Genomic DNA, 18340 nt, shown 5'->3' with positions numbered 1-18340 from the left:
AGCACAGCCTCAGATTATAATTCCAATTCGTGCATGTTAACATTTATATTTCAGACTCCCTAATTATTACGTAACCAGTCCCATATCCACAACCCTGTCTGTGTTGCCCACCCTATGGTTAAAACACAGCAGGGTACACAGAGGAGCTCCCAGTATAGTTTCCCTCAAAAGACCAAAGCTGAATGTGGGACCTAATTCTTTAATGGGATAGAAAGTAGTTGCTGTGTATTCAAGCTAGATTTTTTTTTTTTAAAGAAAGTTATTTAAGACACATTCTCCACTCCTTACACTTTCTACTGTGTTGTGGTTATGTAATGCTTCATAACAATGCTACCCCACAGCTTGCTGTCTTAGAACAAAATCAATCATTTATGTTATTGATGCATGAACAATTTTGGCAGGGCTTGGTGTGAATACCGCTGAGGCAACTTGACTGAGTCTGGAGAATTTTACTTCCAAAAGGGCTCATTTACCTGGCTATTTCCATTGCTACATGCTTGCCTCTGGAAGTGCAGTTGGGGTCTCAGTTGCTGTCTGCAGGGGCCTTTCCCCAGCACTACTTGGGCTTTCTCAAGACATGGTGGATAGGTTTCAAGAGCAAGTATTTCAAGAAAAATGAAAGCTGTCAGTTTCTTAAGGTCTGGGCCCAAAACTGGCCCCGTGTCATTTCTCCCATATTCTAATGGTCAGGCAGTTTTAGCTTGCCCAGCTTTAGGAGTCATAGGCCCCGCTGCTTGATGGGTAGAATGTCAAAGAATTTATGAATTTGTGACTATTGTAATCTACCATACAGTATGATCTCAAAAGGGGGAAAATGTTGGAGGAGCACATTTTTCTTCAGTGTTCACTTTTTTCCCTGAGGAAGTAGTGACTTAACTGCTTGTTGAATATTGTAGAAGGAACTAGGTACAGTTGGCTGAGCCTTTTTTCCTTGGGAAAGTCTCTCCAAAAGGTAGCATGCATTCTAGCCTGCTGTCCTAGCATTTAATAAGTTTAGCGAGATAGGCTCGGCTCTTGTGGAGAAGGCCTGTGGTTTTCTTTTTTGCTAAAACTTGTAATATAGATTAACAATTTACTATTATAACCATTTTAATGTGTATAATTCAGAGGTATTAGGTACATTCACAGTGTTGTGCAACCGTCATAATCCTCCAGAAATTTTTCATCTCCCCGAAAGAAAATACCATAGCCATTAAACAATCACTCACCATTCCTCCCTTCCCGCAGCTCCTGGCAACCACTGCTCTGCTTTCTGACTCCGAATCTACATATTCTGGATTATTTCATATAAATGGAATTATGTAGTATGTGACCTTTTGTGTCGGGTTTCTCTCACTTAACATGTTTTAAAGGTTCGTCTATGTTGGAGTATGTATCGGTACTTCATTCCCTTTTACGGCTGAATAATACTCCATTGTGTGGACGTATACTACATTTTATTCATCTGTTGATGGATACTTCCATTATTTGGATATTGTGAATAATACTGCTATAACATTGGTGTATAAGTACCTGATTTGACCTGGCCAAGGATTGGGGACAGGTGGAATGAAACCCTGGCGGGGGCTAAGAAGAAAGACCTATTAGAGCCCAAAGACTTAAGATTCACATACTTAGAAGGGGGTCATAAGCTACTCCACCGTCAGAAAAACAGGAGTGGGAGTTTTTGTCCTATGGTCACACTCTCTCAGACTCCAGGGAATGACAAGACTTAACATTTGTTGAACAGTTGATGTGTCAAGTTTTGGTCTCAGCACTTTGCATGTATCATATCAGTTCTTACAACCTTATGGGGCAGGGAGTGTCCCGTTTTATAGGAGAGGAAAATATTTAACTGGAACTTCTCCAGTGGTGGGTAGAAGGAGGCAAGATGGAGAGTCCTGCCAGGGGGTGGTGACTGGTATTTGCAGGATTGAGACCTTTCATTGGTATCTATTTTGAGCCACTACAAACAGTTCTGGCCTGGCCCTTCTTCCTGGGTCATAGAGGCTGGGCAGGGGTGTGGTCAGGGCGGGATGGGGAGCAGCATTCCACTGCCTTTGACCCAGGGATATGACCCTTGGCTGCAGAGGGGTTCTCAGGACTTGGAGAGCAGTTTGCTTACTGTGTCCCCCTCGGCCGCCAGAGGGCAGTACTGGCTCACTTTGTCCTCCCTGTGGCCGTTTTTTTGGGAACATGACCAAGATACCCAACCTCACCAGACTCAAGGCCATTGTTTTTTTTTAAAACAAGTATTTTCTAATGCCCCTTCACCATCTTGAAGTGACACTATTTGCTAATAAAGCTTACCCAAGCAAATAATAAATACGATGCCTAACTAAAGGACAAAAAAAGGAAAGTACTTGTCATAAATGAATGGGTTTCGATATGTAATGCTTGGAGGTGGCTACACTGGACATACACAGTGGAGTAGGTGGGTGCTTGTGCCTGTCGATGATCACTGAATGAACAATACAAATGCAGGTGGATGTAGCTGTGTTGTGTTCATGACAGAAATACACCGTGGTTTTTCCCAAGTGATACACAACTCTTGGTGAAGTTAAAAATAAAATGGAGTACAGTTGTCCCTTTAGAGAGAGAATGTTGGTCTTGGAAATTTCAGTGGATATTAAAACTGCAAAAAAATTTTTATATCTAAAATAGAGTTAGATTCTGTGCTGGCTCCTATAATTATAAACAATTTTTTTCATTTGGTCCTACATGAATGTCCAGTGGGACATTTGAAAACCAGTTCTTTTTTGTGAAGGACCACCTTCACTGAGAACGCTGGCCTGTGCCAGAGAAGATGAGATGCTTGATCTTTCCACCCTTGAGTGTAAGTGACCGGAGGCTTACACTCCCGGAGAGCCAGGGCGTTGTGTTCCAGATCCTCAAGTCCTCCAGAGTGCCCCTCACAGTACCCAGTATGGACTCACTGAGGACAGTGGACTGACTGAGTCCTCTCTCTGGCTGGGGGTGACTCTGATCCACATGGAGCATGTTGACTGGACCCTAAATATGAGGGCTGATATAAACTGAAGCCGGGCAGGAGGGGGCCCAGGTAGTCTGGCCTCCACAATTTCTTAGGCAAGGTCTGTCCACCCAGAAGGGCCCTTGAATCCCACGGGCACCCCACACAGGTATTCTATTTGTGGTTCCCAGGACAAAAACTGCATGTCCTTGTGAAAGAAAACAGGTGACTGGTTCCAAAACTTTCTGGCCAGAGCCAACCAGTGGCCCTGCAGAGTGGCTGGGTCCTGCGGTTCAGGTTAGCATAGATGGATAAGGAGCCGTCTTCCTGGAGCCCCATGGGGGAAGGGCTCAAACCCAGCCCATGCTGGCCAGAGTGCAGCTTCCCTAGCTGGTGCCCAGTAAGCTGCCTGCCAGCAACGCACAGGCCAATGGCCACTGGCACATCGCTGCCCATCGGAAGGTTTTGTTTCACGTCTTGGCCATGGCAGCTCTGGCGTCCTTCCTTGCACGCCAAGTGTGCATCACTGGTGGCTTTTACAGCAGGAGGGCAGGTGCGCTGATCTCCCTGTTTTTCGGCCTGGTCTCAAAAAGGTCTCTAAAATAGGGACGGGCAGACTGGGTCAGCGAGGCCCACCCTTCATTCACTCAAGTTCCACCTTTGCAGTTTTCTGTATTCGTGAACTACATATGCTTTTTATTTCCTTAATCTTGAAATGACCGAAGGACAGAGGATTAGGTGCGTGATATGAAATGACTTGCTGCTGAGTGGTTGATTTTGGACACGTTTATGCTCCAGAGACCAATTTCCAAGGGATGCCAAGGATAGCCAAGTTTCATTTATTTGTCTGAAGGCAGCACGATCAAGAGTGTTCTAAGTAAGGTAACGATTTCAGCATCGATTATATAATATCCTTTGATCATTTGATTGGATCATATGAATTTAAATTTCAGTTGGAGCTTTACTTGCAGTTCCCTCTCCTCTGAATGTGCCAGAGCATGACGACACGAATATCACAAAATTCCTAAAAATACACCTGAACAAGCATATCACACATTGTGGTTTGATCACCTTAACTAGAATTTAGGATACAGTATCAGCAAGGTTGCTGAAACATGGTTTGGGATAGAATAGAAATTTACGCCTAACTCTGTTCTGGACCACTGATATGAAATGACTTACATTTCATTTTAAAACTTTCAAAATTGTAGCAATTATCTCTGAAAGATTTTTGTCCACACTGATTTGGATGAAATTTTCTGGAGCTGATGGGGGCTCCAGAATATCGAACTGGGATTGCAATAACTCAGGCGGCATAAAATGTCCTTTTCTTTGGAGTAAGCGTTCAGAGATGACCTCAAATGACCCACTCAGATGGACCACAAGGAGCTTCACCTCAGCCAGTTTTTCTTCCTTCTCCAGCTCAGCACACTTCTGAGGTGCGCCATCTTTTCCTCGTATTAAGATGTCTCTGTACACTTTCTTCAGAGCTGAACAGGCTAGAACCACATGCTGTCCTGTGGCTACATCTCTGTTAAAAAAACAAAAGGGCAGGGGAAGAGGAGGTGCTAAAGAATAAAGACATTTAAAATACTTGATGTCCATTCTAGGTTGTAGTCCAGGCCCACTTTCCTGCCAGTGGAAGGTGTTACAAAATGGCAGTCAAGTATCAAGCAGTCCTACCTTTGAGGTAAAGGTCTGTTAGAGAACTGACCCATCTTGGGCAAGGTATGTCCCTGCCTGCGCATCAGTTCCCCCGTTAAAGGGCGCTATACTCAGATCTGCCCATAGAAGTGCAGGAAGGAAAAAGTTAATCAAGATGCTTGCGAAGAGTTGACTCGGCTCCTGATGATACAGGATGTGGCTCACGTGCAGCATGCTATCATTTTTTGTGCACTTTGTATATACTGTTCTAAGTGCCACCCGTGCTTCATCTCATTAATTCCTCACAATAATCTGTGACTAGGAACTATGTTTTCTTCGTTTTTCAGATGAAGAAACAGGCTTATGGAAGCCAAGTGGCTAACCAAGACTGGAGGAGCCGTCTATGTTTATCCCCAGGACCAGACTAAATGACATGTCTGTAGCTGGTTAAAATCATTGTTGATTATTTGATAGAAACACATTCCATTTCTGGAATCCTTTATCATCAGTCAGTTGCGATTTCAAGGGTGTATTTTTTCCCCTATACTTTCTGATGGGTCTGTTTTACTCACTGGCTTATGCCAAGGCCTGATGCTCTTACCTTAATAAAATGTCATGCAAATTGCAGAGCCATGGAATCCTGTCCTGAAATTAAAGCAGACACAAAATGACTTTTCCAGGTATTGTTTGTACAGAAGCATAGCTAATCATGTTTGTCTATGCTGAGGTCCAGAGAGGTCTTGGTGGTTTTGAGAAGTAGGCCATACACAAGGCTTAGGCGTCAAGTCACTCGGCAGTTAAGCAACAGAAACATTTTCCTGGTTCAGACACCAGGGGCTCTTTTCACAGTAATAAAAGTTGCCCAGTATGTATCTCTCCCATCTTAATCTCCCTGTTGTATATATGTTTTCCCTGGCTCTAACGTGTTTACAAATCTTTTATTGTATTGCATGATTCTGTAGGTGCCTCTGATCTGAAATGCAGGGAGGTTTTCACAGAAACCCTTATGTCAGCTTTCTTCGGTCCTTTTCTTCATATCCTCCGACATCAAAATTCCCCTCAGATTAAAAGCATTGTGAGAAATTTTTATTTTTCCCAAGAGAAGACAGAAGTTTACACAGGACACCCACCCTACAGTGTTTCACACAAAAAAATCTTCCTGAGACATGTTCTTTCCTCCTTCCTGGGGTAAATACTGATTGGCCAGAATGCATTTAATAAAAGAAACACTTTACATTATGAAAATTTTAAACATACAAAAGCAGACAAAATAGTACAAAACAAACTCCTGTATACTCAAAACACAGCTTCAACAATTTTCAACTCAATCTTGTTTTACGTCCCAACCATTCCCCCACGTGTGCCCCACCCTTTATTTTTATTTGTGTTCTGGACACGATACATTTTAAAATGTTATTGCTTTTACATATTTGATTACTATCATTTTATTGAGGATTTTTGCATTTATATAATTGAGACTTGTATTTTTTTTCCTTGTATAGCCTTATAAAATGAGTAGAGTAGCTTTCCCTCTTTGTCTGTATTGTATGCCATATGTTATTGTTATGGAGTAAATGTTTCTCTCTCCCATAATTCCTGTGTTGAAGCCCTAACCCCTGAATGTGATGGTATTTGGAGGTATTTGGAGATCATGAGGGTGGAGTGCTCATGGGATTAGTGCCCTTATAAAAAGACCAGAAAGCTAGTGCACACCCTCTCCTGCCAATCCCCACGTGAGGATACAGTAAGAAGGCAGCTGGCTTTTTGCAAGCCAGAAAGAGGGCCCTCATCAAGAACCTGACCATGTTAACATCCTGATCTTGGACTTCCAGACTCCAGAACTGTGAGAAATAAATATCTATTGTTTAAGCCAACCATCTGGGCCTGGGTCCTTTTTTGAGCGGTATTTCTTGATTATAGATTCAATTTCTTTAATACGCATCATTGTATTCAGGTCTTCTATACTTGATTCAGTTTTGGTAACTGCAACACTGTAGACAGCAGGAAGAGACTACACCTATAGACAGATCTTTGGACCCTTCTGATTCTCGAGCCAAATGCAGCATCTGCAAGGTCATGTTTTCATTTGTGGGGGGCAGAGACTATGTTGTTTCCCTGAGCACCCTCTCTGCCATCAGATCACTGTCATCCAAACCGATTTTCCCACAGTAATTTATATTTTTCTACATAATAGTCCAATTTTATCTCACTCTTCAAATTTACTGACATCAGATTGTTCATGACACTCTTTTCAGTTCCTAATTTTAATTGTGCTTTCTTCCCCTCTTGATCAGTCTTCCCAGAGATTTGTCTATTTTTATTTTGTCAGTTTTTACTCATCGCCCACATAGGTTTATATTCCATTAATTTCAGCATTTATATTTGTTACATTCTTTTAGTTTGTTTTTTCCCTACTTGAACACTTAGCTCATTACTTTCCATTCTTATTTTTCAGGAAATGCATTCAGAAGCTGTAAGTTTCCTCCTAAGTAATGTTTCAGCTGCATCCCATAAGTTTTGGTTGGTAACACTTTTGTTGTGCATTTCTAAATATTTTATAATTCCCATTATGATTTTTAATTTACACATTATTTATATATTAATTTTAATGTTCAATTTACTTGGTAGTTTCCAGCCATGTTAGTGATTTGTGAGAATTTTTATTATTGATTTTTATTATAATTCTTTTTCATTATGGTAAAGAATGATTGCATGATACTCTTTGGAATTTGTGGCAAATTGTGCCTGTGGCACTAGTATCAAGTGATCTAGTACATGGTCAATTTTTATAATGTTCCGTATGTATTTGAAAAGAATGTTTATTCTTAATTTTTTATTACTGCTTATGTCAAACTTGATATATTTGTTTTTTAAATCTGCTATATCTTTAATAATTTCTTTTGTCTGTTTGATGTATCCGTTTTCAAGAGAGGTGTTTTCAATTCTCCCCCTAGACTGAGAATTGACAGTTTTCCCTTCTGTCTTTATATATGTCAGAAAAATGTCTTTATTTTGCTCTTAAATAAGAGTTTAGTTGATGAAGAATTCTTGGTTCTCTATTAATTCTTGGTTCACAGTTGTTGTCCCTCAACAGTTTGAATACTTACTTCATTGTCTCTGAGCCTATGTTGTTGAAAAGGTGCTCTTGGTATATTGGGCAATCCTTTAGAATATGTATTTTTCTCTTTAGTACCTTCAGGTAGGAAAAAACCTCTTTGATGGTTGGCATTTTTACTATTCATCCTATTCAAGACTTATTTTTCATATTCAGTCTGAGAACCCATGCCCTGGAAAATTGTGAACTACTACTATCTCTTTGAATATTGCCTTTCCCCCACTTATTCTGTTCTTGGATTCCTTTTAGCTGTATGTGAAACTCATTTTATCATACCAGTTTCTTAATTTTTCTTGAATGTTTTCTAGTTCTCTAGCACTCTTATGTACTCTAGGTAATATCCTCCCATCTGCCTTCTAATTCACTAGTCCTCTCTTCAGTTGTATCTAGTTTATTGTTTAATCCACCCATTGGTTATGTTCATTTCTAATATTTTTATTTCATTCTTTTAAAAGTTTTCCTGTTCTTGTCTTCTATTTCATTCTATTATGTCTATTTCTTGGAGTAAAACATCTTCCATTTGTGCTTTTGCTGATTCTTCCTCATAGTGGTTCATTTATTTGTATGGTTTGTAATTTCTGATTGTAAGATCATCTGCAGATTTTCTTTCCCAGTGGGAGTGCTGAGTTTTGGAAACATTTCCATAGTAGTTTCAGCAATTCCAGACCAGCTTTATATTTTCAGTTTGGTATCTTCCATATAATGTGAATTGGGTGTAATGAGGTCTTTGGTTCTCAAAAACGACTTTTTCCCACCTGTGGTCCAGGAGAGATAGCCAGATTCTTTGCTGCTTCTTGAATCTAGCAAGTGGAAATATTTGTAATCTTCACTCAACAACAGTTTTCAAGACTTATGCAAGACACTCAGGTTCAGCTCCATGCTTCGTACAATCTTACAGCTTCACCTCCCTCTGCACAAATGTCTCTATCTGTGCTTTAAAAGTGGAGATCAGTCTCTGTGTTATTTTATGGCTTAGGAATAACAAATATGTTATTAGAAATAACAAACATGTTATTTCATTTAGCTGAGTACTGACTATTATTTACACTTTCTACATGCCTAAAATATTTCATAATAATGAAACAAATTAAAAATAACAGAAAACATATTTGGGTAATGAGCTTTCTATCCTGTGTACAAGGATATGAACCCTTATTTTGAATCCATGCTTTTAAAAAAAATTGTTTTAATAGTACCTCAATATATGTTTTAGTCAAGAAAAAGGCACATTGGTGCATTTAGTCATAATAAAATTCCTCAGAAGCTCCACTATGAAAACTATAATAAATGGAAATATAAAACTATTTAAATAAAAATAGATGCTTTCAGACATTTGCCAAATCAGAACATATGTTGACCAGTCTAACCAGTGTGCATCTGTAAGGTCTGGGTTCATTGGTCTCAAAAACAATGTGAGAAAGTTGCAGATAAAAGAGAAGCACTTTGACCTTTATTCCTGAAGTTTCCAAGTATTGAGTCATAATTAAAGGATTGGGTTTCTTCCTTGAGAATCACATGGGGCCACACGGAGAAGGGTTTTTCCAAAGCAGCTCCAGAGACTATCTAGATTCCTGTGTGGAAGCCAGAATTCTCATACCTGGTCTGCAATCAGGCCAGGCCACACAGCATTACTCACCTCAGATACCCTTTAAGGCTTAGGCCGTTACAATGGATATGCTTATTGAGCGCCTCACATCTCCTTCCTACTCTCACCCTCACCCTCACTTTTACCTTTTCTCTCTCCATTTAACCAACCCCGATTACTTCTTGTGCTTATTTGTTCTATGGATTATCAGGTACTTGAACCTACTATTAGGAAAAGGGGGGTCTTTGAAGTTAGAGAGACTCCCTTCTCTGTGTGGCTTTGCTCAAGTCAGGTGACTTCTCTGTGCCTCCCTTTGTTCATATGTAAAATGGGGGATCATAAGTAATTCGTTGAGCTGCTTTGACATTTAAATAAGAGATGGAGTAGACATGGCTTTAAATACTACTTTTGGCTGATTTAATAGTTGAGATATTTATTTCCAACTTTGAATTTTTAAAAGAGCTTTCATTCATGAATTTGTTATGCAATGGGATTTAATTCCACAAACAATGAATACTTAACATGTGCAAAGCACCATATCGAGCATTGGGGTATAAAAATGAATGTTGTAGTCCTTGTTCTCAAAGGGGCCACAGTCTGGTAGAAAAGACAGATAGGTAGATGATCAATTAAATTACCCACAGGGCAGGGATGGGAGCTAAAAGAAATATACTAAGGGCTATGATAGCACAGTAAGGGGGGGAGATCAATTTTTGGTCAAGCCCTAGGAAGGCTAAATCTTGAAGGACAAAGAAGATTTCAACTGAAGCAGCACCTGCAAAGCAGAGAGTAGGGCATAGTCCAAGACTGGGAGTATTAAGATGGTGTCCCAAGATTCCTGAGTACATGGATGAGGCACATGCTTAGCACTGGACTGGTAAACAGGAGGTGTGGACATTGATAATGTGAAGAAGGTCAGGAGACACTGTCAGGACGAGATGGTCGAGACTCTGATCTGCTAAAGTGTGTGGACTTTGTTGTACGGGTGTTAGGGAAGACTTGGACACGAGCTCCAAATTTTATGTTCATAATGTTTGCGAGAAAGAGAGAGATTGAGATCTCCCCTTTACAGAAATAGGAATTGGGGCAAGAAAGAGGAGATATTAGGGCAAATTCACTCAACTTTGTGAATAGTTACTATGGACAATAATAAATTATGAAAGTCACACACACAAAAAGAGTCGTAAGGGAAAGACAGTAAACATAACCCAAATGGGCATCTCTGCTGCTGGATCTGATGTTCAAAGTCATCTCATTTCGGATAGTCCTTTCATGCAAGGGTGAGGGGGGTGTGGAACGGTGCCCACCACCACCAGTCCAGTCTTGGAAGTGGTGGGCACAATGTCGGAACATCATGAGGACGGAGGAGGATTCCTGGGCCTATGGTTTCAGTGATCTGATGGAAACATCTAGAGAAATAAAATATCCTCTGGAAGGGGATAATGTTTAAAGGGAGAAGGGGAGGTGGAACACAGAGGATCAGATGGAGGCAGAATATGGCCAGCACTGCTAGGGGAGGTAGAGGGGAAGGGAAGAGGGGGGTGGGTGGGAGAGGAAAGAGGGACTGGTTTTATTTTACTTGGTGCAAAAATGTACTAAAGACCACAGAGGAAGGAATGCATGTAAAAAGAATATGTACCCCCAAAAAGATAGGAGGAAAACCTCCAAAATTCAATCGATAGGTATTTTTGGCATATGAAACCAAGAGTGACTGATGTATTCTGTGAAAGAATTTGTCAGCACTTTCCAAATTTCCTATATAGGATAAGTATTACCTTTATAATCAGGAAAAACATTTTTCAAAAAACACCTCCTTTAAATAGACTTTGAAGGAGGTGTCACTGCGGGCTGCCAGGACAGCTTGGACCTGGCACATAGTGGAGCCTCTTGGAATAGCAGCTTGGAAATTCTTTATCATCATCATCATCATGCTAATAACATATCTTTCTAGACCAGTGTTGTCAAATAGAGCTTTTTTGTGACGGAAATGTCCTATGTCTGCACTGTCTGGATTGGTAGCCACCAGCCATATGTTGCTCTTGAACACCGGTAATGTGGCATTACAACCCAGGAACTGGAGTTTACATTTTATTTAATTTTAATTAATGTACATTTAAATAGCCTTAAGGAGCCCTTGGCATCTTCAACTCAGGTTCTTTCTCTTCACATCTCAGCCCTCTGAGCACAAAACCCTCCCCAAACCTTCCTAAGACTCTTCCCCAGGCAGAACCCCTGCCTCTGCCTAGGACTCCGTACTTGATCCTCATCACAGTAGCAAAGAGGGTGGGGCTGGTTGCCAGGGTGATCAGTGTTAGCCCAGCTATGACCCACACCTTCACTCTTAGAATGGCTCATGTCAAGACTATAAACCATCTGCTGTTCTTCCATTTTCTCTCCCTGTTCTGCATCTCTCTAAAGTCTGGCTAATTTGCACAGTTTCTCCTGCATATACTGAAGAACTCGTTATGTTTCTTCCGGTAACTAGTAACCTTGTCTTCTGTACAATAAATTACTGTTCTGAATCCTACTCCCCCTCTCCCCATCCATCCTGCCCACTTAACAAGCCGCACTTGTGAATAACAGGAAGGATGTTTAAATGCCATTTTAAAGTCCATCCATTTGGGTTGCTGTACTTTGTACTTTGTTCTTTAACTTAACTCTTACTTGCAACTCACCAAGGAGAAAAATAACACTGGCACAGCACATTTTACATACTCTATAGAAATGTCATATACACATGTCTATACAGATATGATACCAACAACAATAATAAATGATATTTACTGAATGCATTGGGTACTTCTCTGCATATATTTTTTTGTATTATTTAATCTTCCCAAGAACCCAATGAAATGGTACTATCCCTACTTCAGGGGAGGAAAATTAGGCACAGACTAACCCATTTGTCAAAGGTCACAGAAGCTTAGTGGTAGGCCAGGTTATCTACATTATGTCTATTATCTCTAGTATAATATCAGTATTATGTTTAAATTATTACTCTGTATTTCTTTTATAATTCATTCCTCCTATCTTCTAAAGTCAAATGTTACAAACTTAATTTTGATGGTTTAAGGCTTGAATCATTGCAAACTCAAACTGTACTCTCTGAAACAAAGAGAAGTACATATCCTTAGAATGCTCTAGAACTGGACCTACTAATGGTTTACTGATTCAAGTCCTTCAGGGCAGGACACAGGGAAGAGAGTGAGAGAGTGGGGGCACAACTGGGCGTGAACCAAGTTCATAGTAAGTGAAAGCAACAGTGCTGGTCGTTGGCCAGTTCCATTTCTTCCTGCCCTTTGGACACACTTGACATGTGGGCCTTTGATCCGAGCTCAGAGTTGCTCTGTGGACTGAGACCTCAGCCCTGCCCTCATAGTGTCTACTGGGCTACAACTAGTTAAGCCAACGAATCCACAGTTTGTAAATCTGGCTTCAGAGAAACCCTCTAGGAAATGGCCTCATGGTGTTGCATGCAAGAATGAAGTGCTAGTCATTCATTCCTTCTCTCATTCATTCATTCACTCACAAATATGCCACAAGTATTCTCTGACATTTACTGTGTGTCAGGCCCTGGGATACACAGGGGTTAATAGAAATGGCCAAAGTCCCTGCCCTTTGGGCAGTAAAATCTAGTTGCAGAGATAAATATTAATCAAATTCTCACACCATCAAATGCCAAGTTGCAACTGGGACAGGGGCAATAAGGGATGAGAGTTTATTATAGGAGGTTTTACTTAAGTGGGTCAGGGAGGACTTCCTTAAAGAAGCAGCACAGGAGCTGAGATGTGCAGGATGAGCAGGGTTAACTCAGTGATAAGAGGAAGAAGGAAGCACCTTCCAGGCAGTACGACTAGCATGTGCAAAGGCCCGGGGGAGGAACATAGAAGTAGAAGGGACTGAAAAGGGCCACTATGGCTCCAGGGCAGACAGGGAGGGGTGCCTGGCACCTAAAGAGTAGAGTGGGGTAGGGTCAGTCTGTCCTGACCACGGACATTGAGCAGTGTAGTTGTTTGGTCTTTACCCTGAGATCGGTGGGAAACTTCCAAAGGGCCAGCTTTGAATTTGCAAAGATCACTGCTGCTGGGGGTGGATGCCAGTCTGGTGATGGTAGTAGGCTGACAGAACCTGGGAAGAGAAGATGAACTTCTCCACGTATGAGGCTCTCAGGGATTATATTCTGCAGATAAAAATTCTTCAACAAAGTGTTCTGGAAGATCCTGCCCAAGCTGGGGCAGAGGGTGGGTGCAGCGTCACTCCTGATGCTGAGTTGAGAGAGAAGTTCAGGGCCAAAGTTACCATACATGGAGACCTTACTGTGCGTCTGGCTTGTGGAGCGCTGTCCATGTGATGTCACGACTCAGGCACTGAACTACACCGAGTGCCGCAGAGATCCCAACCTGTGTCACGCAGCTGGAGTATTTGTGTTGGAAACAGCTAACATTACCTGATCATTCAGTGGGATCCCTTTTCTCATCTTCATTCGATTTTCCTCCGGGTGATAGTCATCTGCATCATAGAATTTCCATCCTAGCTTTAAGAACAAAGGGAAGAAAAGGCACGTGAGGCAGGTAGGGCTGCCCTCTCCTGCCACCTTCCTGCCACCCGCAGCCTGAGAGCAATCCTCCAGCTGCAGGAGGAAGGACGCCTGGACTGCCACTTCACATCCTCGCCCACAGGGCTGCTGCAGCTCCTTTTTTCATTCATCACTACAGGTAATCATCAAAGAGAAAGACAAAATGTCTCCACTGGTTTCACAAGCCCTGTGGAGGTGCCTGTGGTGAGTATTACAAACCACTACCGGCCAGAAGAGAGGGAGGGGAAAGGGAGAGAAGCAGTGCCATGGAACTCGTACGGGAAGGCATTAGAACACGTTACCTCGCATGCCAGCAGGGCGCCCACGGTCGATCTGTGGAGAAGACACAGTTGTTTAAACGACTGCTCTTTCTCGGCCTGCGCCGGCGCCTCCCTCCATCCAAGGATGGCTGCCCACGGTATTAAAACACCAATAAACTTAGGATATTGAAGCAGTGAGAGTGATGCTCTTGACCCTAGAGTCTAGAGCATAACTTTTCTTCAGGAATTTAAATAATTATCCACTTACCAATTATTTTACCCCCATAAAGCAAGATATAAGATCTCATTAAAGTCCTGAATTTCTTTCTGAAATTTTTTCATCCCTGTCGTATAGATGTTTATTTTTTGAGAAAAATACTGAATTAATAAAGTGATCAAACAAACCTTGAAATCATTCTCAACTCCTCTCTCCCTCTCTCATACCCCTACATCCAGTCCATCAACACATCTTTTTGTTGGCTCTACCTTCAAGACACCTCCAGCATGTGACCACTTCTCTTCACCAACGTTGTTTTTCTGATCTCACCTCCCACTCAGCCATTCCCTCTACCTATGATGCCCTTTCTCCAGCTGTCCATGTGGCTTATTCCCTCACTTCTTGTAGGTCTTACTCGAATACCACTTTCTTAGAGGAGCTTTCTTGACCATCCTGCCTGGCATTTTGTTCCACTTACCTTCCTTTATTTTCCCCTAGAGCACCGACCACCACCTGGCACATTATATTACATGTACTTATACACTTACTATCTGTCTCCCATACTAGAATATAAACTCTTTGAGGGCAGGAATTTCATCTGTTCTGGTCATTATATCAGTGACATAGTGTAAGGATTGAGCTCAATAAATATTTACCGAATGCATGAATATCATAACCATAATTATAACCATATAAATCATCTGGTTCAGACCCTCCTCCTCCGTTCCATGGCAGAGAGAGGTACTGCCCAAGCTCACACAACCAGCAGCAGTACAACCAAGACCTAGGGCTCCAGGTACATCTCACCAGAGAAGTAGTCATACATTCTCCAACTTCTCAACTCATACAACAGTTAGGGAGTTTCAGAGTCCATGTCTTACTATCATTTCAGTTAAGATTTCCCAAAATTATTTTAACGTCTCAAGATTGGAGGCTGAAAAAGGCCACAATTGTTTTGGAAAGCTAAATCTACCTACCGGCAGCAAGAAAGGGCCCAATAAAATACACCTGACCACATGGGCAGTTTCTGATTCAGAATACTACAGGCCTTTGAAGATTACCATATTTTAGTTTAGTTCCGTCTTTTACTGTCTCTGGTGGAAAGCTGCAGTAGCTCTTTCCTGATAAAGGGCACAGTTGGATTTTGGTCTAATCAGGAAGCCGAAGGCTAGCGCCCTCAGCCCCCAAGTTGGCCAGACGGGGCTGGGCAGAGGTTTTGCGGTAGCCAGTGTCCCTCTTTCCTCCCAAGCCTGCAGGGGCCTCCCTCCGTATTAACAGCTTTAGCTGATAAACACTGATCAAAGAAAGGGGAAAACAGTCGACCAGGAAGCTTAAATTCACGTTCCGAAATCTAATCAGAAAAGGCCAGGGCCTCGCGATGAGGGAGCTGCTGCTCTGCCCGGCCTGACAAAGGTCGGTAGGCGCCTCGGACCAGGTTTGTCCCCGCGCTCCGAGCCCTGCCCCCCAAACAAGAGCACTTGTGACGGCCCAGCCGCTCCTGGTGCTGGGAGAAGAACCTTTTACTCCATTTGCGCCCCAGCAGGCCCCCCTTTCCAGGGGCTTCCGATAGAGCCTCTGCGGGTATAGAGACCCCGGGTCTCGGACGTGGTCACGGGCTCGGTGCCCCTGCGAGCAGGTTGGAGGGTGGGGACCGGGAGCAGGCGCCCGGGCTTCAGTTTCCTCCTCTGCAAAGAGGAGAGGGATCTCCCCGGGGCCCTCCCGGTCTGGCCGCCTCCGCCCCGCGCCGCCTCCTCCCCGACACAGCCCGCGCCCCCGGCCCCGGGACCTACTTCCCCGAGCCGCTCACGCCCATGACCAGCAGCGCGCCGGGCGCCGCCATGGGCCCCAGTCCGCTCCTTCCCGCCGTCTCCTGGGCCCGTCTGCCACGCCTTCCGGGCCGCGGAGGGCGGAGTAACGCGGCGGGACGAGCCGCCCCCTTCGCCGCCCCGCCCCCTTCGCCGCCCCGCCCCCTTCGCCGCCCCGCCCCCTTCGCCGCCCCGCCCCCGCCGCCTCCCCCGCCCGCCTCCCGGAGCCCCCGCTCCTGCGCCTCCTCCACACAGGGGAGTAGCTTTTATTTATTTAAAATATCGCTATAAAAGGAATAAGCAGAAAATAAATTCACCCTGTCCCACACCGTGTGGCAATCAGCGTCCATTCCCAAAATGATCCCCGTCCCGCATCGATGGTTATGCATATTTTATGAAATTGGGATGTGCTGTACCTAGTGGTTTGCAACCTGGCGATTGGTCACAGTAACATGAGGCGGACATCTCTGGGACCGTGGTGGCACATGTCGCGGCTGTATGGCTCTGCTATATAACCCGGCTCCTGTTCTCGGGTAAATTACTGAAGGGGAAGGAGAACCTCTCCGAAGGGCCCATTTGCTTTAAAACAATACGTTAATTATATGTCATTTAAAATATTTGATTTAAAGCATTTCCAACGACATTCTGCCCAACCTTTGTTACCTTGGTTTGTTGCTTGGTGTCCTCGGAAACAATAAAGCTGACATAAAGCATGTATTTAGTGAATAGTTCAATTACCCCTGCGCTGACTCTGCTTTTCCGTACTTAGCCAGAGTGGGTGACACTTCAGGGTTCCTGGATAGGGTTGTGCAGATGGAGAAATTAAAACCTGGAGAGAGGAAGTGACTTGTCTGAGGTCTTATAGTTCAGTTGTGGCCAATGACCATGTTTTGAATATCTACCAGCAGCAGGACTCCAAGGATGAATACTACCCTCCAGGTGCCCCCAGGCAGGTACCGGGATAGACGTGTAAGCAAACGCTGTAACTTGTGCTCTGCTTTGCCAGCTCAGGGAAAAAAAGAAAACTTCTTTCTTTCAGTGTCCAAATCAGAATGATTAGCAGAAAGTCTGGTTTTTCTCTCCACATTTCCCTGCCAAGATCTGTCCAAGGGCCTCAACTTTGCTGTACTAGTGGGGGTGGTGGCAGGAAACAGGACACTCAAGTTGGGTCCTTGCAAAGGTTTTAGCTAGGGGGATATTTACAGAGATGGGGACGGTGTCAGTATAAGCAACAAGGGGCAATGTCTTAGTCCCAGTAACTAAGGGGAGGTGTGAAGGGGCAATGGGAGAGAGCCTTTCTGGTGTGTGTGTGTACAAACCTTATGGGTGGAGATGTCTTAGAAAGAGAGACAGACACCCCTTGTTGGCCCAACAAGGAGGGAAATCAGGAGAGGAGATGAGCTCCCCTTGCCTTCTCTTGCCCTCTGATCTCCTGCTAGTGACGAAACCCCACTGAGCAAACCCAACTGGAAGGCAGAGACCTAAGCAGTCTGTCGAGTTGGCCCAAGCATGCCAATCTCCTGGACACAAAGCAGGGAAGAGAAGGGTAGAGAATGTATGTGAGAGGACAAAGGAATTACATCCAGCACTTTTGCTCTCAGTTGTCAGTAAAAGCATCTTCCTGTGCGACCAGGAAAGCAGAACTCAGAGGTGCCCCTAAGAACTGAATTTTGCATCCCCTCCTCTCCCCCCTACCCCCACTTCCAGAGAGTGCCACCTGTGGTTCTGGTTGTCTCAGCTGTGATTCATGGGCAACCCTGAGGCTGAACACTGGGCTGATTTGTCTGTTTGTCTACCGTGTTTCCCCGAAAATAAGACCTAGCCAGACCATCAGCTCTAATGCGTTTTTTGGGGCAAAAATTAATATAAGCCCCCGTCTTATATTACATTATGTTATGTAAGACCTGGTCTTATATTACAGTAAAATAAGACCGGTTCTTATATTAATTTTTGCTCCAAAAGGCGCATTAGAGCTGATTGTCTGGCTTGGTCTTATTTTCGGGGAAACGCGGTAGGTAGTACAGGAACTGCTATACTAGCTGAGGCACATGGTGCCTTGGAAACCTGAGGTGCTGCTTCCTGTGTGTGTTGTTATAGTGCATAGCTCTGGGATAGGGAGGATAGCATGAGGGCGAGCCACTTTCGGTCATCTGGAGACAGCTCTCCACGCAAGAAAGCTGCTGTTCAC

The 18340-nt window shown here is 43.4% G+C and overlaps 1 protein-coding gene across 3 annotated transcripts; it reads right to left on the bottom strand.

Moving 5' to 3' along the window:
• Positions 1-1074: 1074 nt before the first annotated feature.
• On the bottom strand, positions 1075-16240 carry IDNK (IDNK gluconokinase). 3 transcript variants are annotated; one of them, XM_081067072.1, is made up of 5 exons: positions 16138-16240; positions 14173-14203; positions 13742-13828; positions 5196-5239; positions 1075-4481 (listed from the first exon to the last, which is right to left on the bottom strand). In XM_081067072.1, exons 1-5 carry the CDS (start codon positions 16185-16187, stop codon positions 4136-4138), a joined length of 558 nt encoding a protein of 185 aa, XP_080923198.1. In that variant the 5' UTR covers positions 16188-16240; the 3' UTR covers positions 1075-4135. The 3 variants fall into 3 exon arrangements, with proteins under 3 accessions (XP_080923198.1, XP_080923199.1, XP_080923200.1); XM_081067073.1 differs by having other exon boundaries at positions 1076-4481; positions 13742-13824; positions 16138-16228; XM_081067074.1 differs by lacking the exon at positions 14173-14203 and having other exon boundaries at positions 1076-4481; positions 16138-16228.
• Between the last annotated feature and the right edge of the window lie 2100 nt (positions 16241-18340).

This window comes from Rhinolophus hipposideros (assembly GCF_964194185.1).
Source record: "Rhinolophus hipposideros genome assembly, chromosome: 11".
In the NCBI taxonomy this organism is placed as follows: domain Eukaryota; kingdom Metazoa; phylum Chordata; class Mammalia; order Chiroptera; family Rhinolophidae; genus Rhinolophus; species Rhinolophus hipposideros.
This window is presented reverse-complemented; position numbering and strand designations above follow the sequence as displayed.

What these genes read in the sequence shown, in the direction of transcription:
- IDNK (XM_081067072.1), bottom strand. Translation starts at nt 16,187, where the DNA reads ATGGCGGCGCCCGGCGCGCTGCTGGTCATGGGCGTGAGCGGCTCGGGG. An exon ending in GCGCCCTGCTGGCATGCGAG is followed by an intron (nt 13,829 to 14,172) that starts GTAACGTGTTCT and finishes TTGTTCTTAAAG; the next exon opens with CTAGGATGGAAATTCTATGA. An exon ending in GGATCCCACTGAATGATCAG is followed by an intron (nt 5,240 to 13,741) that starts GTAATGTTAGCT and finishes CTTTAATTTCAG; the next exon opens with GACAGGATTCCATGGCTCTG.